Source organism: Protopterus annectens, chromosome 2.part1 (genome assembly GCF_019279795.1).
Source record: "Protopterus annectens isolate FY-2018-M chromosome 2.part1, PAN1.0, whole genome shotgun sequence".
Lineage (NCBI taxonomy): Eukaryota > Metazoa > Chordata > Ceratodontiformes > Protopteridae > Protopterus > Protopterus annectens.
In genome coordinates, this window is record NC_056729.1 from 1,920,231,141 (window position 1) to 1,920,259,039 (window position 27,899).

Here is a 27,899-nt window from a genome sequence, read left to right on the forward strand (position 1 = left end):
CTCCACCTCCATTGTGCACTCATTGCCTCTTATTTACTTTTATTCTAGAAGCCAGTGTTTTCCTTTATTTGAATAATTTATCTGAAAAATTCTTCTCTATCTTAGTTGACTACTATAGAATGGGAACACTCTCAAGACTTCCTGATTTACATTGTATGATTGTGTGAATGCAGGCTAGTGCATATCTAGGAGTCCCTTTCATTGCTTCATTTATTGTTCTGATCTATAAATCTTCTCTGTTATAGAACTTGGATGTTCAGCAAATTAACATTTTGTTCAGCAAATTTAGGACTACCTTTACTAGCTTCATTTTGTGTATCTCCTTATAAACCTCTAGGATCTTAATGTTGCATCTTTTGGACTTACTTTTCAACCTCATCCAGTGTGTAATTCAGCCATTTTACAATATTGTCTAGCTCCAATACTCTGTTGCATCTCAGTTCCTACAGCTATCTTACCTTCTGGAAAGTTTCAGATCCTTTCTTTGAGATTTTACATTTCAAATAGCTGCCACATACTGGAGTTTTCAAGTGTAGTTTGTATGTTTCCTGTGTTCTTTGTGAGTCCAGTCAGCTTCTCCAATTGTGTATATGGCTTTTTTCTTTTGGTTCAGTTTTGAAGGCAGTTATCCAAGCCTCTCTTTGTTCCTGTTTCCTCATCTTGCATTCCTTTTATCCACCTCCTCAAACACCATTTTTTATTTTTATTTTTTTTCTGATGGCTTTTATCAAGAATTCTCAACTAAATAGCATGCAGCCATCATAGCCAAGCTCACTGACACCTCATTCAATTGGGATTGACTTTGTTGTGTTGGTTTACTTTGTTGCCCATCACCTTTGACATATTCTTGACCTGGTCTTTGAATATGAGTTGTCCACTTCTGACATGATGGCAGAATCTGTCTCACAGTAGGTTTACAGTAGTTTTACCACAGTTACAGCTCCCCCAAAAGCTGAAGTAATAGAATACAGGATTTGGCAACATATAACTGCTTACCAGTTTACTTCTGTTTTCCACTAGTTATTTTGCTGTCTACTGAAGGTAAATGTCAGTTGTTAAAATATATAATATAGTTGTAGAGACCTCCTTGAAACTGCTTGCTCCACATTCACATATGCCCTGTTCAACTCACTTCATAAAAGCCCAGTCTTAATATTGAGCTAGAGTATAAAGCAACATAACAGAAACAAGAAAATGAAAATATAAAAGTGCTTCTGATCAATGCTAGGAGCCTAAACAAGAAACTTCACTCTCTTCAAGCCCTCCTCACCTCAGAGAATGTAGATGTCTGTGTAGTGACCAACATGGTTTAATTCGGCACAAAATACTCCAGCTGTGCAGGGTTGAATTGCCTTCCAGACATTTAGACCAGCTATGATGCATGAGGGGAAAAAATGGTGGAGATGTCTCAATCTTCATCCAGAAGAGACTCACATCAAGGCTAAAAAAGCAGCATGATACCTTAGAGCTTCTTCATATCCAACGCACCATTAGCAAAGTTCCTTACCATATTCTAGCTAGCTGCATAATGACCTCTATGACCACGGAATGCTAGCACCAGTCAGCTTTGTACTTGATGTCATCACCCTGGGCAACTTCAACTACCCAACTAAAGGAAGGGAAGCAGATGCTGCCACTAGTTCACCAGTTCAGAAATTCTGGAACTTTGTTAACACAAACTCTCCGCACCAATTAGTCAGAGTTCCAACAATAGGAAACAACATCCTCGACCTTGTCCTTAGAAATATGGGGGAATTATTCTCCATCCCTTGTATGATAACCTCACTTAACAGGTTCAAACACACAGCAATCTCCTTCAAAATAAAAAAATAAAATCCAAGAACACTTATGCCTCTCGAACTTTTAGAAATTTCACAAAGGTAAACTTTCATTGATAATTTGCAACTTTCAACCCCTCCATTCAAAAAAACTATGCTGCTAATGTGGAAATATACACTGCTAACTTATAACAGCATATAAACAACTACATAGAAGAGGCTGTACTAAGTAGCATAGTTATGGCGAGGTGTGAGGGGGAACTGCTCTGAGTGTAAAGTGTTGGGGGGCTTGATCGGCCGATTATGATCATGCTTTAATGCATACAGGATATTGCTGTAGCACTCCCAATGTGGTGTAAATTGTAGCAGACTGATTGCCACAGTTTAAATCACTTGCAGGGAACAAACTGTAGCAGCTTTAAATGTAAAAAAATAATATTCTTTTAAGTAAAAACCTGAGAACTGTAATTCTCCCTGAGTGGTACAAACAAGCAGTGTGCTACAGTTTAAAAGAAAAAAAAATCATTTTTTTTACTCTTTACTTGAAGAGCAGTGGAGGAGTTATGGTCATGGATTAGGAACTGTTTGCAGGAAGCCAGTTTGCTTTCCTGCAGCAATGTTGTAACAGTCTTACAAATGAGGGGGTGGAATGCTACTTCATCAGACTAGCACATAGCTTTGGCTGAGCTAGCTGTACCAAACAAAACAAGAGCAGGGTGAACCCTAAAAACAAACCTCCCTGACAGAACTTCAATATCATTAAGCTTTCTAACAATAGAAAGAAACCTCTAACCAAGAATAAGAAGTGCAATGACCAACTATGTTAGAAACCCCATCATTAAACCATATAAACAACTCAGGAGTGTAATTAAAACCCCCAAGGCCAAACTTGAGACAAAACTGGACACCCAGGCCAAGGACAACACAAAGCCTTTTTCGGCTATGTCCGTAATCTCAAAAGTGTTATAGACCACTGGACTGAGCTAATTGAGAATGACACCACCTATACAGAAACTAAAGATACTGCAAATGTGCTGGCTGATAAATTCAGCCCCACCTTTATATGTCCCCTCACCCTCAAATATTTTGCATGGCTAACTGTTCAGATTTTCACAGAATGTCCAGATTTTGACTCATATTTTTGCTCCATTTCTCATAGAAATTGTAGTTTTCTGGCAAATCACTGGCAAATCATTGAGGGCTGAAGTAAAAAAATAATGGCAGACATTTGAGTTTCAGACTTCGTATCCTTCAGAAAATTCATGCAATTGTAAAACCTGTTATACTATCAACTTTCTATTTTTGTAAGAACAATATTTAACAATGCCCCTAAATTTGGGCCTTTGTTCCTACCATTATTTGTGGCTTTATCCAGATTTCTTGACTCTAAGAGGTTGAGAGGTATGTTCACAGGAAATATTAGAAACCAATATGCCACCAACTATCACAAAGGACTAAGTCCTGGTAGCTATCTCAAAGGGCAAAAATACTGCATCTTTTTGTCTTGAGAATATTCTTTGAACGTGTCCTGCATAATATGAAGCATGGCTTATCCATACCTCTAACAACACTGATAAAATAATCCAAAAAGAAGATGAAGGGAATAGGGAAAATCTCTGTTTAATATCCAAATTTAGTGCTTTCATCTGATTCTGATGAAGTCCTTGCACTGTGGATGAAAGTGCTACATTTTGATATTTAATGAAGATTTTTCCTATTCCCTTCATCTTGTTTCTGGATTATTTTATCAGTTTTGTGTGGTGAATTTGACCCCTAACAACACTGTTCATCTTCAGTCTTTAAACTGGCTTCATACCAAATTAATAGTGAATGCAACAGTCATACGCCTACATAATGGAGGGCCATCCACCAACACAAGCAACTACCAAATGATAAGTGTGAATAGCATCATGGGTATAGCCATGGAAAGACTTATCATGGAATTAAAAAATCAATAAGTACATAGGAAATCTCCAGACACTGGACCCATCACAGTTTGGTTTCATAAAAAGCAGGTAATACTAGCCTAGCATACTCTTTTGAAAGAGTCACCCACGCAACAAATGAAGGCAAAATGATAAACAAAACCTGGCCAAAGCTTTTGACATAATACCCCTCTAACGCATAGTAGAAAATCTTACAAAATTAGGGATAAACCCCTGTGTATTGCCAACTGGCTCACAGATAGGACACAATAACTCAAGGTAGAGGAAGCTACATTCACAAAAAGTCCAGTCACTGCTAGAGTCTCACAAGCCCTTGGGCTAGGATCACTCCTGTTTAGCATCTACTTCTCAGAAGTCCAAAGAAATGCCAAAAATTTTTGGTTGACTGCAAGCTGAGAACAATCACTGAATCCCTAAAAGACTATGCCATCATTCAGGAGGGTTTGTTGCAAATAAACAAACTGGTGCCAGAGTCATGGACTATAGCTAAATGCTAAAATGTGCATTATTGTATCCTTTGGAAGTCAACTGCCTGGGAAACTTCCAAATTGACAACTCACCCATTAGAGTTGATCCAGTAGCCAGGGATTTGGAACATAGATAGACAGTGACCTAGTATTCGAACAGCGTGTGTCTACTACTGTTAGGAGGTCTTTCTATATTGCTCATGTTATAAGCAAAGTGATATCATCTCAGCCCAGAGATGTCATCATCCCACTGTACTCAACCTTCATCAGGTCTATCATTAATTAACCTGGCCTTTTGTTATGGACCTGTGAAGATAATATGCAACACTTACAGCACCAACAGGAGTTTCCACAAGGAGAATACAGGGACTAAACCACATGATTTACACAGACCACCTAAAAGCTCTATCACTATAGTCAGTCTGTTATAGACTATTAAGTGGTGATGTGTACCTGGCCTATAATACATACTCTGATGCAATACTAATGGAATTATTGCACATCTGTAATTCAAATGGAATCAGAAATACCCGATCCAGTGACCTTATCCTCTTCTACAGCATAATCATAATTGTGTGGAGTGACAGGTGCATATCCCAAGGATACCACTTCACTGGAACAGCCTCAGCATCCTTGTAAAACAAAGCTCATACCTGTCCCTATTAAAATACAGCTTAGATGAATGTATAGTAATAAGAATATTTACCCCAGGAATGCCCCTGTATTACTAATGGAATGAGGCCATGCCTAAATGCCCTAAACTCCAGCAAGATCCTCTTTCCATATTTAACTGTCTGATCCCAGAAACATTAATTCATATATGAGAAGTATAGAAGTATAAGCCACGGTAAAGGTAATATGAACATGTAATGGGATAACATGTCTTGACTTAATGTGGTACATTAGGACAGTTAGCCTAGTATCCACATATAAACATCAGCTTTGTAGCCTTGGGCAGAGGCTGTAGCATAAATGGAGATGTGTCAGCCTCTTTAATGTGGACTTGGGCTTAATGAGCACAACAATAGCTGAGAAACAGGGATCTTAAATAAAAAAGTAGCACACCTATCTTAACAGATCTCTGAACTGGCGGGCTATACCCTTTTAGGTGAATGACAAGCTACATAATCCAGCCTACTGTTCCATGCATGCAGCATTTCATTCAGAATATTGTGGGTTGAATTCTCATTTCATTGCAGTTAAGATGGCATCGCAAACTTTGGTTCTAATCTCCTGCTTGTGTGGAGATTCCTCTATGGGTCTGGTGTGAGTCTCACCTTAATGATTGTAATGAACTCTTTACTCCAATTTGAGGCTCTGCAACCTGTGCGATAGACCCACACCAAATCAAGTTGACTCTTGCCTGCTCTGAAGTGCTGGGTACTATTATTTACCATATTCTTCTTCCTTCACTAATTATGTTTTAACATATGCTTTAATAGAGACGATAGTGAAATATATCTTGAAAAAGTCTAATGTGGTTTTGTACAATATTGTTTACTCATAGCATAAAATCTGTTTGATAGGCATATCAAATTTGCATTCCATTCCAAACTGACATTCAGAGAGCACATGCTAATGAGACAGCCTGTACATTGTACACCTAATCTCAAGGGATCAGTGAATTTAGTTAGTATAGGATTTACTTGTCATCTTTACACTGTCTAAGAAGTTGGACTATGATATCATTTCGGACCATTTGTAAACATGTTAAAAGGTTACTGGTACTGTACTGATCTATTCCACCTCCTGTCTTTTAGGGCATACTCAGTGGGTAGTGTATGAAATGAATGCCTCTTCCTCTTGATATGTTTTGTCTGATATCACACAGAATACCACTGCAGGGCCTTTGTTGGTCTGTGTGTATATATATATATATATATATATATATATATATATATATATATATATATATATATATATATATATATATACCTCCACTGGAAAACTTATTAGTGAGAGATGTTTCCAGTGTCATTGCTGTGTTGAAGATATACTTGAAATCTGCCCATACCTGAATATCTAGTAATCAGTTAAAGCTTAATATGCCCAAGTCAGTTGCCTTTCTGTAAAATCAGCCAGTAATTGTGCTGATGACACAGTAATCTTCATGGTTAATGTGAAAAATGCTGGCATTGTTATGCATGGCAGACTAAAACTCAGAGGTTAGGTGTAATCTGTTGTCTGGTCATCTCATTTATGTCCATCTAAGGAGCAAATACATACATCCTCTTCTGTGCTGGTACATCTCTTAGTCTCATCTCAACTTGATTACTATAAAACTCTGTTGTCCAGTTCCTTACAGACACTGCTCTCTACCTTTTGCATTACTCCAGCTTTGTAGACCCTGTACTGATCATCAATTTTGTCTTCTATTCTTCTAAAGTCAAAGATTTAGAGTATTTATCCTTGTATAAGTGGTGTTTGGCCATCTGATGAATCTCATGGTCTCTATTCCTCTATCATGGTGTTGCTGGAGGTTCAAGGAATGCAGGTATAAACATCAGGTGCTCATTCTCTCTGTCCTCTGGCATCATGTCTCAGGATTCTCTTTCACAGTGGATGAGGGAGTCCTACCTAATGGCTATTTTGAAAAAGTCTCTGAAAGCAAATCTCTTTACATTGTTAGATGTTTACTTTCAATGAGTTACACGTCTTATTGTCAATTCTTAAAATTATTATAATGTGCGTTTCATTATTTTTAATAAGTTGTAACTGCTTTATTTATCTGTTGTGATGGCACTTGGTAACAAGAACCTTAGGAACTTGAACTCAATATTAGTCTCTTTTGGCATATGGAGTTCATGCCACATGTAGCTGGTTTCGTAAGTAAGCATTGTAGATGGTATTGTTGGTCAGGATTACAAAAGGTATTACTGGGAATAGCACTTGAAACATATTCTGATTTCAGCATTACGTGATTATACACTGGTCAGTAAGGCTTGCTTAATAAAAATTAATCTAGATATTCTTGAGCATGTCTAACTATATACTAAACTTTAATAAAACCAATATTTTCCCTTTAAAAACACCCAAACTTATCCCATTAATACCACTTTTGGACACAATAAAAATAAAAGAAGAAACTAAATATCTGGGAATTACCTTTTTCCAGAATAAACAAGATTTCTACCAATATCACATAACTCTCAAATGGCAAAACGTAATGCAAGACTGTAAAAGATAGAACAACCTAAAACTACCATTCATGGCGAAAGTATCAATAATAAAAATGAATATCCTACCTAGACTAACGTATATTTTCATGACATCACAGGTAATAATACATAATACTTTCTTTAACCAAATACACACCTTTCTAGCAAAGTTTATATGGGAACCCAAAAAAAAACTGAATTTCCTATCCAAAATTAACACTGCCCAAGAACAAAGGAGGGCTGAATCTACCGGATTTTAAAATTTACTACTCAATTATTAACACCAACAGAATACTAAGAATAGCTGAGCACGATCCAAGAAAGGAAAACTGGTCTCCTCCTTGGGTGACAATCTATTATAGATACATTAAAGCACTAGGTATCAATCCTAAATTACTTCCATTCCTGAATCAAAAAGAAATACAAAGTTACATTTTAGATGACTTAAAAATACTCTATCAACATAACACAAAAACTGTTTCAGTTGTTGAACCTCGGACAGGCCATAACAATACTACAACCCCTCCATAAAAACCCAAATCTAAAAATAAATAGCAAAATGCTAGACTTAGAATGTTTTCCGCATCTAAAAGACAAAACACTCCAAGATATCTTTGCACAACACAGGAAATTAGAACTAACTTAAATCTCTCCAAATCTTATATAATAATACTAAGACAAATCAAAGAACTGTCTTCCAGTCACCTCCAAAACACTACTACATCCAATAGTGACATAGAAACTTGCAATTTGCTTTGGAAAAACTATTCCCTCAACAAGGAAAACTATTATTAATTCATATAAAATGATAAGTGAGATTAAATTCCAGAAGGAGATTCTTTTTTCTAACTACTGGAGAAAACTAAAACCTTCCATAGATGACCAACAAATAACCCAAGCAATTAATTTAACACTGAAGATCATACCGCTTAAAAAATTAGCTTACACGCCGCTAATGATTAATAATAATGCATACTTCACACCTGCAATCCTCCACAAATTCAATACATCAAGGTCATCACTCTGCCCACACTGCAAGGCCAGACAGCCAACCTATTGCATGTATTTTGGAGTTGCAGATGTGTGTACAAATTATGGAATTCTCTCAAAGTACAGTTACAAAAGATGGGCTACCAAACATCCACACTAACATGGGAATTTGCCATATTACACATTCTTCCACCTAACATCGTAAAAAAAACATGCAAACACACTCAATAATTTTTCTACTAATGAAACTATATATAGCTCTCAAATTATTAGATCTGTTGAATTTATCTTATGAGGGTTTTAAACAAATAGCCATAAAACATCTTTTAGCTCACAAAATAGTAATGGATAAAAAAGAATCCAAAACATGAAGTCCAGAAATTTGGGAACAAACTTTTAATATAATATTAGCATAATCAACCACATAGCAACTTAAACCTTACACATGGCAAATACACCTTAATGGAACCTAGAACCCTATACAGGATTTGACAAGTTAATCATAGTTTGGGTATTAAGAATGTATGTGTTGTTTTGTGTAACAGTTGAGCTAATGATGAAAGCATCTGTGTAAATAGTGTAAATAAATGTGTTGTATGACCTACACCTTATGATATTAACACTAATGTATAACATATTCCTATGGTCATGTTGAAAAAAACTGTAATGTTTGTGTCATATATAATTGTAAACGAAAAAGAAAAGTTATTGAAAAAAAAATTTAATCTAGATATATTTTACTTATGTATGCATACTGGAATGCTGAGAACCACAAAAGTACCATCCAGTGCAACCTGTGCACAATGTGCTGCTGAAACTGTTGCTGCAGACAGTGTTTCTATAAACATTCTCAATAAAAATGCTGAATATATATGAAATGTAAATAAACACAGTCAAATTTTGCTGATTAAAAAGTAAGTATTTTACTTACATATGACATTTTTATACTTTTCCTCATCCTGAGATAATGAAGCTCCCCCTTGGTGATTTTTTTCCTATGATCATAGGTCATTATGATAGCGTGCATGCAGGTCCTACTTTCCACAAAAATATACTGTTGAAACTGCTGTGAACATTCATGAAGAGAAAATTAAAGAGAATAGATCTTAATTGGTAATGGTAAAGGGGTGGTATTATAGTTCCAGGTAACATTTGACATTGGTGTTCATATTTTTTTAAACACATACTTTTCAACATAAAATTAAAAAAGAGACATCACTGTCCATAGGGATGAACCGCTAGAATTTATTTCTCGTGTGTTCCTTCATCAGCCTGGATTAAAATATGGCAGTCGCTCTTTGACTGTACCAGCTTTCTGAATACTGCAACACTATTTAATCTTTCAAATGTTTATAGTGTACTGCACATGTAATTTGAATATTACTTGAAATTCCAGTTGATAAAGCACTTTAACATATTACATGCAAATGCTATTATAAAGCACTGTAACATATGATACCTTATTTTGATATTATTATATATTCTTTCCCCAGCATCTTTCCTAGATCAGCCATCATGTGAAACTGCTGATGTGACAGTCCGTTCTATGACAAATGGATCAGTTTTTGTTAACTGGACTAAGGATGTCTGTCTGTACAGCTACATACTCACACTCACAAAATCTGATAACACAGCTGTCATGGAGGAGAAAGTGGTTCAAGGATCTTCTGTAGTGTTTGGTGGACCGTATGCTAGTTCTGACTACAATTTAACATTTCAGGCTGTGATTGAAGATAAGAAATGTCTTCCTCTTTCAAAGCAATTTACACATTTTGGTAAGTTTGTTTATAATTCTTTTAACTTGTTTGATATTCACATGGTAGGCAAAAGTTATATTATGAAATTCTAATCTTCACAATCTCAAGCATTGAAAATAATGAAAAATGATGGCTGGAATAAATAAGGGCAAAATAATTAAATGGAACTATTTTCTGCAAGGGAGAGACACCGATGCTCCTGTCCATATGGTGGGAAGCCCCCACACCAGTCTGACTTATATATATATATATATATATATATATATATATATATATATATATATATATATATATATATATATATATATATATATATATATATATAGATATATACTTTACAATGCCAAAATTCCAAAAGATTGAATTTCATATGGCTGAGACTATATGCTCGAACTTTCAGAACTTCAACATTGTAAAATAAATCCAAAAAAAAAAGAAAAGTTTTCTCACCATTATTGCAGGGGGGGGTGGCAAGCCCTCCTGCAACCCACACCCCCCCACTACTTAAATATTCCAATTCTGAGATCGAAGAAAAGGGAAATCTCCGTTCTGCACTGTATGCAGATCTCCGTTCACAATATCGAGATTCCAAAAGTTCGATCATATGATTTTGGCGATATAAAATTCGATCTTTCAGAAATTTGGCACTGTGAAGTGCTCCTACATATATATATATATATATATATATATTTTTTTTTTTTTCATATATTTACCACTAACTTAAAGAAGGGAGAAGTCTCCCAGAATAAATGAATCATTGTTGGTGCACTGTCAATGATTTCCATTTAACGGTTAAGTTCCTAGATGTTTTATTTATTTATTTATTGTTGGGCTACTGATACTTGTGGATTTTCTCTGTAATCACCTGTAGAGAAGCCAAGACAGACAGTGCAGTGAGTCTTATGACTAGCTTTACTGTACTAAACAAAAAATAATACTAAACACTGAACAAAATTCAGTAACAATGGACACTTTTAATTATGTCTGGCATTACCAGTAAATCATTTATACTATTGTGTGTGTACAGAATATGGAACACAGTGGATGTTATGCAAGGATGTGCATTAATTCAGATAGTACAGACAGAGTATATATCAGTATCACAAACATGTACCACCCCTCCCCCCACATAAACAAAGGCACAGTCATGTAGAATTTACAGCACTTCCAACTCATCTATGGCATGTCTTACAGATGTGGGATAGAATAAGAAAAACACTCAAAACCCCACATAGATGCAGACTGCAACACAAAAATGACACCCCTTGTTACGTCCCCTCTCTTGGCCAATGATTAAAGAGCCGCAATCCTCCCCACTGACACCACTGGGGAAATGTTCACTTTGAGAGAAATAGACACGCGCAATATTTTTAGATGCAGCTGTTTGCACGAAGCACAATTTCCCTTAACAGCACACAGAGAACACACTCCAGTCCTGGAGCTGCACTCTCTCTCCAGGTCCCAAATAAGTATGCAAACTGACCATTAAGGAGCTCTGTGTCCCTGTTCCAAGTAGTTAACACACACATTCTTTAAGATTTGATTTTCACACACACACACACACACACACACACACACACACACACACACACACACACACACACCTGGAAAAGGCTGGCACAGATTACCCACTCTACCACCTCTGCCCAGGGTATAAGGTAGTCCCACTGCCACCAACCGGCTACTCTAAGGCTCTTAACAGGGTATCCAGTTATACTGTGTGAAATTAATACTAATTAATACTAATACTAATGCCAATAATAATGTTGACTGAACAGCAAGACTTTCATGAGCATGATGCCACAACATCATTAAATAAATATAAGTACTCTCAAAGGTTAAATATTTCCAAAAAAGACCAGCCACAATGACAAGTTTAAATATATTTAATAATAAAAAATAAAAGAACATAAAAATACTGAATATCTATTTACAATAAATAGCCGAGTTTCAGCCACAGGAAATATTAAAAATAACACAGATGGTAAGATTCCCATGGATACAGAAAAGATATACTTAACTAATCTCACTATATTTTTCTGACTGATCTAAAAAATTACTGTTTCCTACTTACTCACTAGAGCAAGACAAGGTGATGGGGTGAGTGGTCTTTCTTGTCAGGTTTCACAAACAGACTGCTGAGAGCAATCTCCTACTGCTATCTAAATATAATTTCAGTGCTGGCTTACAGAATGACATCACACACACACACACACACACACACACATCTGGTCACCTGAATCTGGTTCACATACTCCCCCTTTATTAGAGTCTGAGCCAGGATCTTGCACATATGTGTCACAGTACACATACAGCTTTGTTAAGATGTGTTATAGCATCTGGAAGCTATAAAACCATTTTTAAATTTCCACCCTTCCAGTGTAGCAATTAGTTCACCATTGTGGGCAACACAGCAGGATTCATAGTCCTTGTTTTCACAGACATTGCATCTCTGGCTGCATTTGGACCTGCAAGATACAATCATTATGGCTTATACCAAGTAATTTAATTTCAACTTATTTTTCAAGGTTAGCTGGACTGATATAAACTTCTTCTCTTCCAGTATCATCTGTTGCAATGTATTCATTTCAACAGTTGTAATACAGACTGACATGCAGGTTTATTTCTTTTCTGTCCAGCAGGACCCCCTGTTAGTACATTTTTTAACATAAGCAACTTTAAATTTAATTTTCAGCATGAGCACCTGTACAAATCAGTTTGATATACAAATGACATATAATTCTTTACAAAACTCCAGCTAGCTAAACTGGCATATGTTTAACATCCACTGTTCTACTCCCCCTGGCATAGCTCGCACTACTTCACATCATCACACCCCTAAGTGTGGAGCTATAGTGGTAGAACTCTATTTTACTAACAAAAATGCAAAACATACACTATGGCTGGGAGGAAGCTCAACAAAAACAGAAATACTGCTACAACAGATCGGCTAAGATAATATCTATGTTAAGTTCTGAAGAAATGGTCAGAGATGTAAGTTACTAGACAAAACATTCCCCATTGTATAACCAAACCTTTTGGTTATTAGGACTGGAAGACCCCTATTTCCCACTTACTAAAGTGCAGAGAGTATGGATTAGCAATACTGTTCTAATCATAATGGCAGTTATTTTTAAAGGGTGGAAATATGGTCCTGAAGAGTGGATGAAACAATTCATGGTATATGAATATAAGACATGGTCAGCTTTTAAACACTTCTATTATAAAAACACATTTAATGATTTTTGGAACATCTTTGTGTACTGGTTGAGTTATAAGAACAGCTAGGTGGTTGATTAAAATAAGGTGTACAGATAGTGGTGTAGATCAGTAATGTACAACGTGCTGTTATCTATAATGGCTAAGGATCGTTATCTTCCCTGGTTATACTGTAGTTCTTTATTTTTTTTATTTATCTTTTTGTTCTTGCTTTTATTTGTTGCTGGTTAAGTATCCATCCAACACACACTTTAAGCACAGTTTCAAAGATGTTTATTGAACCATAGCCGATATCAAGAATTGATAGCATGTGTTTATTGAATGTGGAAGTGAAATGAACATAAGTTTAATCAAGTGTTTCCAATGTTTGGAAATAAAGTTATGGACTGACAAAAATAATAAGCTGCAATACTCCAAAATGCAGCTGATAAACAGAACCACAGGAAGGAGACTTAGCTGACCATATAAAAACATCAGGGTCCAATTTTAATGCAACCAAAGAAGGTCAGTCTTTAAGACAACAGAAAGACTTTGCACTGGATGCATCTCAGGACACTGAATTAACTAAGAAACTGCTGGTAAGAGAGAGTTCACAGTGGGATGTGTAGTGTTTAGTAATTCTTATAATATTCTTGATAGTTCATGGTATGTGTTTCCTGATAGTGTCAATATATCAGTAAATTCCTCATCTGTAATTTTCGATTAAGAGAATCCACCCAGTGATAATTAAACACTGGATGTGTCCACTGAGCTATCTGTGAAATAGTCATCTAACAGTTACTATAAAATGTGTAGATATGGTAGCATTACTAGAAAGATGCTGACAGTCAATGACTTTATTAATGTGCAGTAATAGCAAAGACATAATTATTTAGTTATTTTGAATGCTATTTATTAACAGGTATAGTTCAAATGTTCTGTGATAGTCCATTTTCAACAGAGGCCCCATGGAGAAAAACGTCTTTGGTAAATATCCACATTATATAAGTATCAGTATTAAATGGGTAAAACAAAATGCTCCATGTGACATTATAATGTTACAGACAAAATATTACAACAAGTACAGTGATAATAATATGTGAAAACATACAGAGAGAAAAATTATATCTCATAGATTAAAGTTAGGCTATCATTCTGCAGACTATTATGAGTTTAGCTAATGACTAGAGGTCAGAGACAAACCCTGTAATTTGTATCTGTGAGGTAAACTTCTTAACCATTATGCCAGCCCTGCCCCCTACACCCACCCATGTAAAGGTTGGAGAAAAGTTATTAATAAGTTAGAGGAAAAAGAAATGGATAATTGACTAAGGAATAATTTTATTGGGAGATAAGTCATTGAAGGAAGAGAGGAGTTTCTCTATTAATGAAGAAAAGCTAAGTTAGTTTTCTGCAGATGATAAGGACTGGTATTTATATAAACTGAAAAAAGATAGTTAGCAATGACTGAAACAGTTAAAGTTAGCCACTAAGAATGTTTTGTGACTGTTTTACATAAGTCATAGTCCCAGGTATATATGCAATTGTTTAGCTAGGCTGGAAATATTTTGCTTTCTGTTCTTTTTGTAGATGTTTAGGTAATGAGGTACAAATACTGGCTGCACAGATTAAAGATTGTCTCAGTTCTGGTTTTGGTGCATGAGTCAGTGTTGTCTTATGGAATTATATATTTGGACAGTATGTTGACTAGAGGAATATTAACATGCCTGATTTAGTCTATGTACAGGTGCATAAGATAAAGCGTGTAAATAAATTCTGATCAGTTTAAGTTGGAGAGCTATTCAGTTATGGGTTTTATTAGACATATTTGCAGTGAATTTTGTACCCCCTATGGCAGCAATGGTTTAATTTAATTTTTAATTTGTTTTTGTATATTGCGAAATATAGGAAATCATATAAACTAGATACAAACAGAATATAAGCTGTAGCTTGCCTTTGGGTGAACAGTCAAGAAAAAATACATATAATATGTCTAATTTTTATTGATTCTCTGAATAACATAGTTAATATGATAATCAAATCAGATTTAATTTTGTTAAAGTCATCAAGCAGTTTAATTTGGATCATTTTCCTTTATTCTACATTGACGAGAGAAGTAATTTGAGGTTAGAGTTGCTCATATTACAGTTGAGTAAAACAGAATATCTTTATTGCATTTAATAATAAATTGTATTAATTTAGCTATTTTTCTATAGAGTTGTTTTTTTATATTAATGTCTGCAGCTGAGAAAGTGTTGAAGCAAAACATATTGTGGAATCATCTGACTAATGAATCAGAGTTGTATCTGTTGATGTTAATACTTAGTTCATGTCATTGATTTATATATTACATAGGAATCGCCCAATGAGTCATCCTTGTGGAATCCTTTATATATATATTTGTAGCTGGAGTATGTATTCATCCAATGTACATTTGAAACAGCTATTAATGCACAATACTGCAGAGTAGCTTATATTTAGTGTTGCCACCATGTGTAAGAGTATATTTATTTATTTTATTTATTTATTTATTGACATTTGTTAACCGGGTTTGTCCAACTGGGCTTGTGGCCCATTTTCAGTGGAGACCTGAGGAGAAAAGCTCCAGTAGTACATTTTAAACAAGTACAATTTTAAACAATATTGATATAATAGCAGTTATAGCAAAAAGATTCACATATGTTGGGTTACATGCATAAAGTTAAAGTTGCGTATTAAAGAAGCTAAGTAACGTAATTGTACATTGATATAGTTCAATAGGTCAACAATAAAATGTTTTTGTTTGTATAAAATTATGCAAATGCATAGTAGACACATTGGAGAGAGAGAGGTGTAATGAGGTATTAAGTATGGTCCTTTTGAGGGTACATAAAGGGAAGGAAGATTAGGTGGGGTCATGGCAAGGGCAGGTCCTGGAATTGAGAAAATAAGCTTTTAGTTCATTTTTAAAGTGTGAGGAATGAGAGAGTGAACATTTTTGAAACAAGATTTTCAGCTTTAGCAGTAACTGAAACATGGCTTTTTAACTTACAACTCATGCTCCACCCTGAAAAAGAAAATACTACTTTTTTTTTCATAAATCCCTCTCACATGAAAAAACAAAATTTAAAGACCTCCCTTTTGATAATATAACCACTGAAGTTACATCTCATAGCAAATTGTTAAGAATGATAGTGGAATATAATGTTAAATTCAATCTGCATATACAAAATTGCAATAGAAAAACTCATTAAAAGCTAGGTATGCTTTAGAGAACAAAAAACTCTCTCACCAACACAAATAAAGCTACTCTTTCCAGTGCTTATCTCCTCCTCACACTTCTTTATAGCTGCTCACATGCTTGTTATAGCTATTTACATCCTTACTAAGCTTCAGGCATCACAAAAATCAAAACTTGAACAATGCTATAACAAAGTTGCTAAATATGCAGCAAACACCCTGAACCCACCACTGTATAGCACTAAAAAGCCTAAGCTGGTTAGAACTACCCCATCAACTAAGATATACACAGCTTCTTATCACCTATAACATTTTCCAGTATCCATCTGCTTGCCCAGGACTAAGTAACTTTCTACACAACTATGTTAGTCTAGTTAGTTATTATGATCCAATGCCAAAAAGTCCTGTCTGTCTGCAAACATTTATTTATTTATTTTTTTATTTTATTTATCATTTGTTGACCAGGAAAGTCCGACTAGGTTCCACAGAGCCTGTTTTCAGTGGAGGCCCGGGGAGAAATTCTCCAGATGCATGTCTTTGGAAAGTGGGAGGAAACCGGAGTACCCGGAGGAAACCCACACGAACACAGGGAGAACATGCAAACTCCACACAGAAGGCACCCCAGCCAAGAATCAAACTGGTGAACCTCTTGCTGTGAGGCAACAACGTTAACCGCTGCACCACTGTGCCGCCCACAGTAGTCAAATCTGCTTGGCATTGTCTCTACGTGTACCATGTTGCTAAGAACTGGAACGTTTTATTTCTGTCCATTGGATCAATATTCTCAGTCCATCCTTCAAAACCATTCTAAAAGGCTTCCTAGCCAAAAGCTGGCTATGTTCTTGCTAAACACCAGGATAAACACTATCCCTTAATGCAAACAAATACCGATTCACACCTTCCATCTCCTTACTCTCCCTTCTTCACTCACTTCCTTACTGCTATCAATTTCTTTCCCTTGGCTTTCTCTCTAAATATAGTATAAGCCTGATTTCTCTCATTTTATATTGCAATTCCTGCTTGTATTACACTAATATACATTTAATTTCTCTATAAACTGGCCAAAATGTCTCTGTTAAATCATCATATAGCATGTATCTGTTCTTAACCAATGTTTTCATATGTCTAATTTGCTATAATTATTTAAACTGTATTAGTTTTTTTGTATTATATTGAAAGGCTGTGAAATTATTGTTCTTAAAATGTTTTGTAATACTTTGGAGCTTTTATCCCTGGGCTTCTGCTAAAAATGGACTGCTACCCAATCAGACTTTCCCAGTAATGAAATCTCAATAAATAAATAAATATATGTATATTTTAAGAATTCAGGTGGTATATGTGTTTTATGAAAAATGGTTAAGCAAGACTTTTCTCAAATGTCTGGGTCACAATGTTCCTGAATAGATCTATTGATGGGGTTGGGCACAGGGTTTTTTATGGATTCAGAAGCATTGCAAAACTAATCTGTTAGTGAGATAGGCTTCCACTTTTTAGTATTTTTATTTGAGTGTTGGAAACTTAATAAAGATTAAATAAACCTGTAGGCATTTTGGGTGAACCATTTATATATATGTAGTGATAACACTTGGATCTGTTTTTGAACTAAAGAAAATGTTTGCCTGCATTTAATGAAGTGTATATTAACTTTGATGATACTGCTGTATTTAGATTAATTTGAAAGTGTTTTGGTAACGATTGCGCTATTGTCTTAAAGAGATGGTTAATACAAGTCCAGATCTGTTTAGAATTATGAATATTTGATATTTGTAGTTTATTTTATCCCTATGCATCTGTCCTTTTTTCTTTTGTTCTTAAATGTTATGTAATTTTGGAAAAATGTCAGTGGTGGTTGTCTGCATTTTCCATACTTTGAAGGCTTCATCTCTGTAAGCCATCCATGTTTTTAGTTGAAAAGTTTGCCAGCAAGCAATATTGTACTTTATTTTCTTTTTTCCCTCAATGGAGCTACGGATTTAAGAATTGTAAGAAGGGTTTGGTTAAAATAAAGTGCAATAGTGTTAGGAGAACGAAGGTATTTTGACTGAATTCCACTTGCAGTGTTATAATTTTGTGTTGAAGTAGTTTAATTAGAAGATTTTTCTAGTCAAACTGATTTATAATTTAAACTACTAGCAATTCAGAGAAACTATCTTAATGGGCATTGATGTTCTTGTATATATCTTGTGTGTGTATCCACCTCAGATGATGTATTTATGTCATGTGGCATCCCTACTCTATGGCTTAGTGTATATCTACTATATATGCAAGACATGTGGGATTTAACATCAGATCCTAAGTTGGTGCATTTGGCTACTATGCCAATGAGTGTATCATATGACTTGGCATATTTTTTTCCCCAGCAACAATAGTCCCTGCATTGCTGATTTTATTTACCCCATTGCTACACATTCTGATAATCTTTTTGTATCAATGCTCACAACCAGGATTTTTGTACCATTGCTGATGCTAACCCCTTCATCAGCAATGCTGGCCCCAATGAACCTAAACTCAGGCTAATCAGTGCTTGGGTTCCGAGTGTTGAGCTCCCCCTCTCAACCTGAATGCTGATGCCCAGCCTGCAGTCACCCTTCCCTGGTTCCCCTGACTCCATAACCCTCTTTATGATGGCTCTCTCATTGACCCTTCAGCTCTACCACTTGTAACACAGTTGAACAGAGAGGTCCATAGCTGTCTACAACCACACTACAATGTCAGTACCTAAGGGTATGTCATCCTCTTCTGACTCCCCCAACAGTTAAAAGGATGGGAATGTACAAGAGGAATTACTGGGATTCACTGAATTATTCCCACAAACGGTTGTGGATGATCAGGAGGATGCAGACTCCCCAGCATATCTCAGTACCTGAAATTTGAGGATTTCTTTTATATGATGCATCAGCAGATGGATGGACCCTTGACACTGTTTTCTCCACATATAGAAATCTACAATGACCCCTTACTCTACCCAGCAATCTCCTTGTATAGTTTCTCCCTTGATAGACACTCTCAGAGAGGCCACCAAGGTAACTCAAGAAAACTTTGACACACTAGCCTGTGTTCATAAAAAGCCTACACATCCTTATGTGTAATAGAAAATTACATTTCTGGTGAGAAATTCCTAATCTAGACCTCTAAGTTTGGTATCTGCCTTTAAAAATTACTCAGGATCCCCAGATGTCTGTTATCGATCCATGAGACAAGTAATGCACTGTCGTGGGAAACATGTTCATACACTATTTACTTTTTGTGTATGTGGAAAATTATTTCTCATATATGATGGATGATCAAAATGACTTTGCTGATGGTGAGCACCAAACTGTAATTGAGTGGTCAGAAGCTTAAGTCCCAGTTGAAAAACACTTAATTTGTAACCAACCTAATGATCCCAATCCTCTATAATGCCACCTAAGATTTGATCAGAGCCATGGAATGTGATAAAGCTTTAGCTGATATGTGTGGTTCAGGTTAATTGATTTCACTAAGTTCAACTAGGAAACTTAATGGGCTACACCTTAAAAGGCCTGTACATTTTCAAGTCCGAGCTCAACAGACCGTTAGAAAATATGAAGAAGGACAGCAAGTTGTTTGCATTCTACCACATCAAAAATAAGACAAGAAGCAAGATCATCTGCATACACCCCCTTCCCAAAAAAAAGGTCCCAAAAGATCAAAAAGGAGCAAGGGGACTAAGTATATGTACTCTTTGGACTTCCAAGACATTTATAACAAAAATTGTCAAGATGCACAGAATGATTTTTCATTCCCAGCTATTACCATTTTCACAACACTCCATCTCTAGTCCTACCTGAGTCCGCAAAGGTTGCCATAAATTATATGTCTGTTGTGGTATTCCATCAGTTGCTGCAAATATTTACAGTCTTACTATACCTTAATCTGTGGCTTCTAGCTGTATCTTGAATGTAGGGCATTGCATCACTGATGCCTTTAATGCACTGCCTTGACATTACATTCAGCCATCTTATGTCATAGTTGAACCCATCTAAGCTGATCACGTTTGCCAGCTGCTGGATATATTTGATACAAATTAAGCTTTTTGTGGTTCTAGATTCTCAATAGGTTTCTGCCAGTCTTATCAAGATGCTGAATTTTACGGCAGCATCAGATGCAATGAAATCATATGCAGGCCCCACACACAGGTGGCACAATGAATGTTACATGTCTCAGGTTTTCTATCTAGTGTCCTTCCTCATAAGAATATCAAAGGTATGCAAGACAGACGCCCCAAATTATTAAAAAGGATATTTTTTCCCTTAACAACTTCACAGGAACTTGTCTTCTGAAGCAACAATATATATCAAAATATTAATCCCCAGCAAGTGCAATTCCTGTAAGGACTATTGGTAATACATTCCCAATATCGATCATAATTAGAAAGACTAAAGCACTAACAAATGTACAAGCACATTTCCGTCATGACCCTGGTATGTATCATAATGGTCGTTACATGCAACATTTATGTATTATTTACAAATCTTTAAGATGAGATACATATATCCTTCATACACAGTTTGCAGAGACACTAGAAATGATTCCTGAATACCAGTTTTTCTCAAGGTTAAGTAAAGTACACTATCTGGAAATCAACAGTCATTCAAGTATGAAAAATATTTATTATTAGCATGCTTATTCTGTGTTAAACAAAAACTAAAGATTGTCTCCAGAATTCCCCACCTTAGCCATTGATGACTGACAGGATATTGCTAAGAACATTTTTCTCCAACATTTAAAATATACACTCCCTATCATCATGTTAAACTCAACATGAAATACTGCAGTGATTCAAAATGTAGAAATCAATATTCTAACAATTATGTTTCCTGCCAATCAGCAAGAGCACCATTTGTGAGACTATGTAACTAAGGCCTGCTGGGTACACATAATATCAACAGCCACATTCTTAAGAAATTACCTTTTAACTTCTTAACAACAGATTGAGGGGAAAAGGCTGCTATCGTGGCTGCTGAGATAAGTTGGTATACGCGTGTGTGTGTGTGTGTGTGTGTGTGTGTGTGTGTGTGTGTGTGTGTGTGTGTGTGTGTGTGTGTGTGCGTGTGTGTGTGTGTGTGTGTGTGTGTGTGTATATCCACGTGTGTGTTTGTGTGTGTGTGTTTGTGCATGTGTGTGCATGTGTGTGTGTGTGTGTGTGTGTGTGTGTGTGTGTGTGTGTGTGTGTATACTTTTTTATTTTAAAATCTGTACAAAATGGATTTAAAAGAAATTCCCTTATCCAGGATCCAGGATTATCCTGGATAATTACTTAAAGTGCAATCGCCATATATGTTTCTATTACAATGAATGGAATTTGAACCAAGAATGACAAGTCATGCTTTCCATTAGCATGACCCCCCCCCCCCCCCAGAAGACCATAGTAGCAGATCAGGGCTATGCAATTCATGCATGTGTTCTAAGAAGAGAGATGAGCTATTTAATTTTACCAATCTTTACTTTACATACTGTCTGGCAATCATTTGTGAGAATACAGGGGTCCAGGGAAGTAAACAGTATGGGAAGAAATAGCCAGGGAATTTTTATGGCTAGGCTTGTATAGGCCCTAGGGCTGATAGCCTAGTACCAACCTAAGTGTGTGGAATATGAAAAACATGTTTTAAATAAATCCAGTCTGACTGTTGAAATCAGTGACTTTTGTCAGGGCTTTATGTGAGGAACTCATTTCTCTAACCAGTGTCACTGCTCTTAAGTAAAACGTGTGGATATGTATATTATGGATATGCATATGTGTGTGCGTCTGTACAAGTTTGTGCCCAGTATCAAAAGTGTGTCCTGGCATGAGGTTAGAACTACATTTACCTTAATTTATTCTGTGAATAGTAAAGCCTGCATTTACCTTGATTTATTCAGTGGATAGTAAATTAATTCATTACATTACATGTAAAAGTTGGAATTTCACTAATAAGTCATCCAGATTTTTAAAAAATTATTCCACTAAATCTGAAAACTTAATTTAAGATAAAAAGATTAGATGAAGCCAACGAGGATTATATAAAAATGTTTTAGCTTCAAACAGTGCTATTTTGGAAAGTGCCAACTTAGTTATATAATGTTACCCATAGGGTGATAAAAGCACTGGGAATTTGTAATTGCAATTCTTTATGCTTTGGTTTATATTGCTTGCAACAAGACCAGTGATGGTTACCTCTACTGAAAAAAAATGCAAGAAGATTACAGCAGAAAACTTCTGAGCATATTAATAGTTTTAAATAAAAGTATGTTGGGGATTGGCATAATGGTTACAGTGTTTAGCATATAAGTACAAGGTGCAGGGTTTGATTCTCAACTAGAATAATTTTCTAGGCCTAAAATGGCCCACAGTGGCAGTTAGCCTAATACTTTCCTCTGAACCTGCTACTACTACAGTACAATGCTAACAATTCATTATAAAATATTCTCTATTATATCATAACATTAAAATATGAGTTTTATGTTCTGGAAAAAATCCCAAATCAGTAAATTTCACAATCATGAAAAATATATAGGTTTTCTTGTTATCCTACTGGTGGACAAAGCTTGAACTCTTGCGCTTCAACTGTCTGAGCTTCAACTCACAAATGATTGTAGTTCCTCCATGAGAAATCACTGCCAGCAAGTTATGCTGGAAGTTATACCCTTTTATGGGGAATTTTCCTCTTCTTTGAGTTAGTGCAATTGTTAATCAGTAAAAACAAAATGAAAACTCCAGCAAAGCTGGAACTTCCACTGAGTGACCTCCCAAACCTCTTGTATCAGAGGCACATGGGATATATGCAAATGATCCTTATGAACATCAGGTGTTACAGCTAATTGGCGATTCTGAATGCCTATGACTTGTTTCGTAGTTTTACTGGACAATTTCAGGCCAATAAAGTAAGGATAATTTGCATATATCCCATGTGCCTCTGATACAAGAGGTTTGGGAGATCACTCAGTGGAAGTTCTATCTTTGCTGGAGTTTTCATTTTGTTTTTACTGATTGGTTTTTCGGTGACCTTCTCACTCATTGTTTTAGTTAGTGCAATTGTGGAACTGGTATGATTAAATTCAGGAGTATGAGGGCTTGCCCACTACACTGGTGGTGGAGGGTGGGGCTTGCCCCCTGCAAAAACAGTTTAAAAAGTGTTTTTTGGCAAGATGTTTTCAGCAAATGCAGTTTAGGGATTCTGATCCTCAGTGCATTTGCTTTCACTAACTCATAGTATAGCTATTGAAATGGAATGCTAGTAATTTTCCTGGACTGAATGATAAAGTTTATATTTCAAGTATTTATAATTAAGAACTGCAAAGTTGTTCCAAATTCATTATTTAATTTGTTTAAAATACATTTTTATCCTTATTCCACTTCCCAGAGACATTTTAAGAAGCATGTCTTGTGATGTATCTAACTTTTATATTAAGACTCTTTTTATGTTTTTATTAACCTTACTTTTCATTATATTCTTAGTGACTCTTATTTAGAGTTCCAGCATTTTCAATATGTTTTATTCTGAAAGAAATTCATGTGAGGAAAATGGATGAAAACATTCAATAAATTATAGGGTGCTTATAACCTCTGTGGTGATTGTGTTTTTATTTGGTGTTATTAGTGCAACTGAACAACTTCACTCACCTATCTTGATATTTTCTATGTTTCCATCACCCAGCTACATGACATAATAAATCTGCTTGCAGGAAAACAAATTATGCAGACTTGAAAATAAGCCAAAAATATTTCATGGTGGCTTTCTCAATGTATATTACAAATCCAAGGGCAACCATCCCTTTTATCACTATTAATACCACAACCGTTGCTTGCAGTACAATTAAAGATCTATCAAACCCATCAAGGCAGCAAAACATTATAAAGACAATCCTGAATAAACTCCTCTTAGTTATGCTAAATATAATGATAGCATCTGGATATAGTTGGTACCTATTATACTAGGTTATAGAGACTATAGATGTACAAATTCAGAAAAGGGGAGTACAACCCATACAGTGTTAGACATGTTGTCCCAGTGGGTATTCTGTGTAAAATCATTGAGAATGTCAAACTAGTTTATCCAATATTACAGAGGAGGCTATAAAGGACCTACATCTGTTAGTTGATTAACAGAATTGGGTTTCCTAAGGAGGCATATTGCCTTTTGAATCTTGTGGTAGTTTTTGAACTGATATTAGAACTGCTTGATGAAAGGTCTGACAATGCTTACTGCTTACAGTTCATAGCTAAGGCATTCAGCACTATACCATATAAGGGAAAATTTAACTAGTAACATTTATCACCAGCTCATATGAAATCAATGGGAAAAGCACTTGATAAGCAAATAACAATATAAGTTAGTGTAGCAGGTCATGTCTATTGCAACACTTACCAGGGCAACCCTGTAATGCTCAGTATTGGGCTACTGCTCTATGGAATATCCTTCAGAGATATAAATGTGTCAAATGGTCTATGGCTTACCAAACGTTCTAATTTTAAACTGGGTAAAATGGTTATATCAGTAAAATATGCTGAAGTTCTCCATTATCGTCTTTAAAAGTATGAAGCTTATGCAATAGTAATCCTCTCACCTTTAATACCAGTAAGTGTAATATCATGGGACTTGGCAAAAACAAAACAAAAACCATAAATGATACTAGAATACATAATTAGTTCATAAAATGATATCATTTTCTAGGGGTGATGGTAGGCAACACTTTTTTTTTTCAAAACCTAGCAGAAAAGGCACAAACTGAAAAAAAAGACGTAACATCCTATCTCATATCTTTGTGACACATAAGACTTAAAAAGTTCTATATTATCATCATTTAAATCTTTATATAAATGAAAACAATTCTCAACCAATAAAGGAACAGTTAATTACGTAACCTTCTGACCTATTGCCTTCATATACCTCTATAAGCAGATAACAGAATTGCAACAGATAGTAAAGACAACCACAATGCCTTTTATAGTTCTAGATCATCACCAACATGGGGGCTCTATGCTCCAGACCAGAAGTGTATCCCTCACTGGTATGATCAGACCATAAACTAATCTCACTGGATATTCACATCCTGACCCCACCTCCTGCCCAGAAAACCACAGTGAAAAACTTCTCTAAAGCAAATTTCACACTCCTCAAAACCGAGGTGGAATCCTTCAAAGCCCCCGGGCCTGTGGAAAATACGGCCCAGACCGCAGAATCCTTTATAAATGCATTTTATGAGCACCTTCAGGAATGCATGGATCATGCAATCCCAAATAAAAACAAAACCCAATCCTCCAAAGGCAGACGTCCTGTCTGGTGAACCCCAGCCATAAACAAACTATTCAATAGAAGGAGGAAGCTACTAAATGATAGAGCAAAATCCCAAAAAGGGAAGGCATCTCTGATCAGTATTAGCAAAAAACTACGGGCACTCCTAAAATCGTCTAAGGCTAGCTTCAAGAGAAAAATTGCAGAGGACACTAAGGATAATCACAAGGCTTTCTTTAGTTATGTTAGGAACCTTGGTGGGAATTCCCAGATATGCTCAGAATTAGTCCAAAATGACAAAAAATACACCGAACCCACAGACATTGCCAACATCCTAGCTGACAGGTTCAGCGCAACCCCCCCCCCACCAAAAGGGCAAATATCTATCCCAGCAGAGTGCTGCCCCCCTGACATCTCAGATGCTCAGGTAAGAGCTGCCCTCTCCAAAGCAAAAAACACAGCATCAATGGGACCGGACGGTGTCCCGGGCTGTGTCCTACATGAACTCCAAGAAGAGCTAAACCCAAACATAAAACTACTGTTCAATCTCAGCCTTACTACAGGATATGTACCCAAAGAGTGGCATACAGCAACAGTGGTCCCTCTCCACAAAGGTGGTGCCTCAACGGATCTTGGAAACTATCGCCCCATAAGCCTGACTAGCTTGGTCTGCAAAGCTATGGAAAGGATCATCATGGACCTCATAAATAAAGATATTGGGGACCTACAGACACTGGATCCTACCCAGTTCGACTTTGGTAAGGGCAGATCCTGCCTCTTAAACCTGGTTGATTTCTTTGAAACAGTCACCAAGGCCATTGACGAGGGGAAGGTGGTCCACACAGCCTACATGGACCTCTCAAAAGCCTTCGATACAATACCCCACTCAGGCATTATAAATAAGCTCACCAGCTTAAATATAAACCCCTATGTCACTAGATGGGTTGCAAACTGGCTTAAGGACAGAACCCACATAGTTAGAATTGCTGGAGTCATGTCAGACTCCAAACCAGTTACAAGTGGCGTCCCACAAGACTCAGTCCTGGGACCTCTCTTGTTCAGTATATTTTTCTCGGAGGTACAGGACAACATGGAAGGACTGTGGCTGACCAAGTTCACAGATGACTGCAAACTGGGCACCATAATCGACTCTCCAGCCAACACAAGCATCCTCCAAAAGGGCCTCATAGAAACAGACAACTGGTGCCAGAGCCATGGCCTCAAGCTAAACACCAAAAAAGTGTATAGTCATCCCCTTTGGGAAAAACAAAGTGCCCACAAATTACCACATAGGTGGTAATCCATTAAGTACAGAAGAAGTAATTAGGGACCTGGGGACCCAAGTTGATAGCAGTCTCTCATATGACAACCACGTGGCCAAAGTGGTTAGAAAAACATTTTATATAGCCCACCTAATCATGAAGGGATTCACATCTAGATCAGGGGAAGTCATCGTGCCTCTTTACTCATCCCTCATCAGGCCCATAATTGAGTACAATGCCCCTTTTGGGATGTACCTTACCAGACACCTGCAGCAACTGGAAAGACCCCAAAAGTACCTCACCAAGAGGATCAAAGGGCTCAAAGAGATGGCATATGCTGCCCAGTTAAAGAAACTCCAGCTCTACTCGGTGGCATACCGCCTGTTCAGGGGCGATCTGTGCCTGACGTATAAAGCCATGTCCAACCCGGAATTAATGGACATGTTGCACCTCAGAAAATCCAAATCCCATCGAGCTGCAAGCTCGAGAGACTTGAACCTCAGCACTGAAATAAATAGGACATGCTGGAGGGACAGATTCATAACCCAGAGGCTCCCTTCACTCTGGAATAAAATCCCAGTCCAGGTTAGGCAGAGTCCCTCATTGACTCTCTTCAAGAGGAATCTTGATGAGTGGATGGGAGATCGTAGGTTTAACCCAGGTATCACTTCTGTGTCACTGTTAGACAGAGGCACAGTATACTAACCTCGAAAAAGGGCATAGCAAAATTAATTTAAAATGGGTGGCGAAAGCCAAACACATTCTGGCTAGGCTTATAAATGCCCTAGGGCAGATAGCCTAGTATGAACCTATGAACCTATGTAAAGAATCTCCATGGCAATGCCAAGATTTGCTCAGAGCTACTGCACAATGATACCTCCTATACTGAGC

General features: G+C 36.5%; 1 protein-coding gene across 1 annotated transcript in view; it reads left to right on the top strand.

The window, feature by feature from the left end:
- The window catches only part of LOC122795068, a 471,006-nt gene that overhangs the window by 81,276 nt on the left and 361,831 nt on the right, over positions 1-27,899 (top strand). The window contains exon 3 of the mRNA XM_044063643.1: positions 9,833-10,114. Coding sequence (XP_043919578.1) covers positions 9,833-10,114 — 282 coding nt within the window. The remainder of the gene's footprint in view (positions 1-9,832; positions 10,115-27,899) is intronic.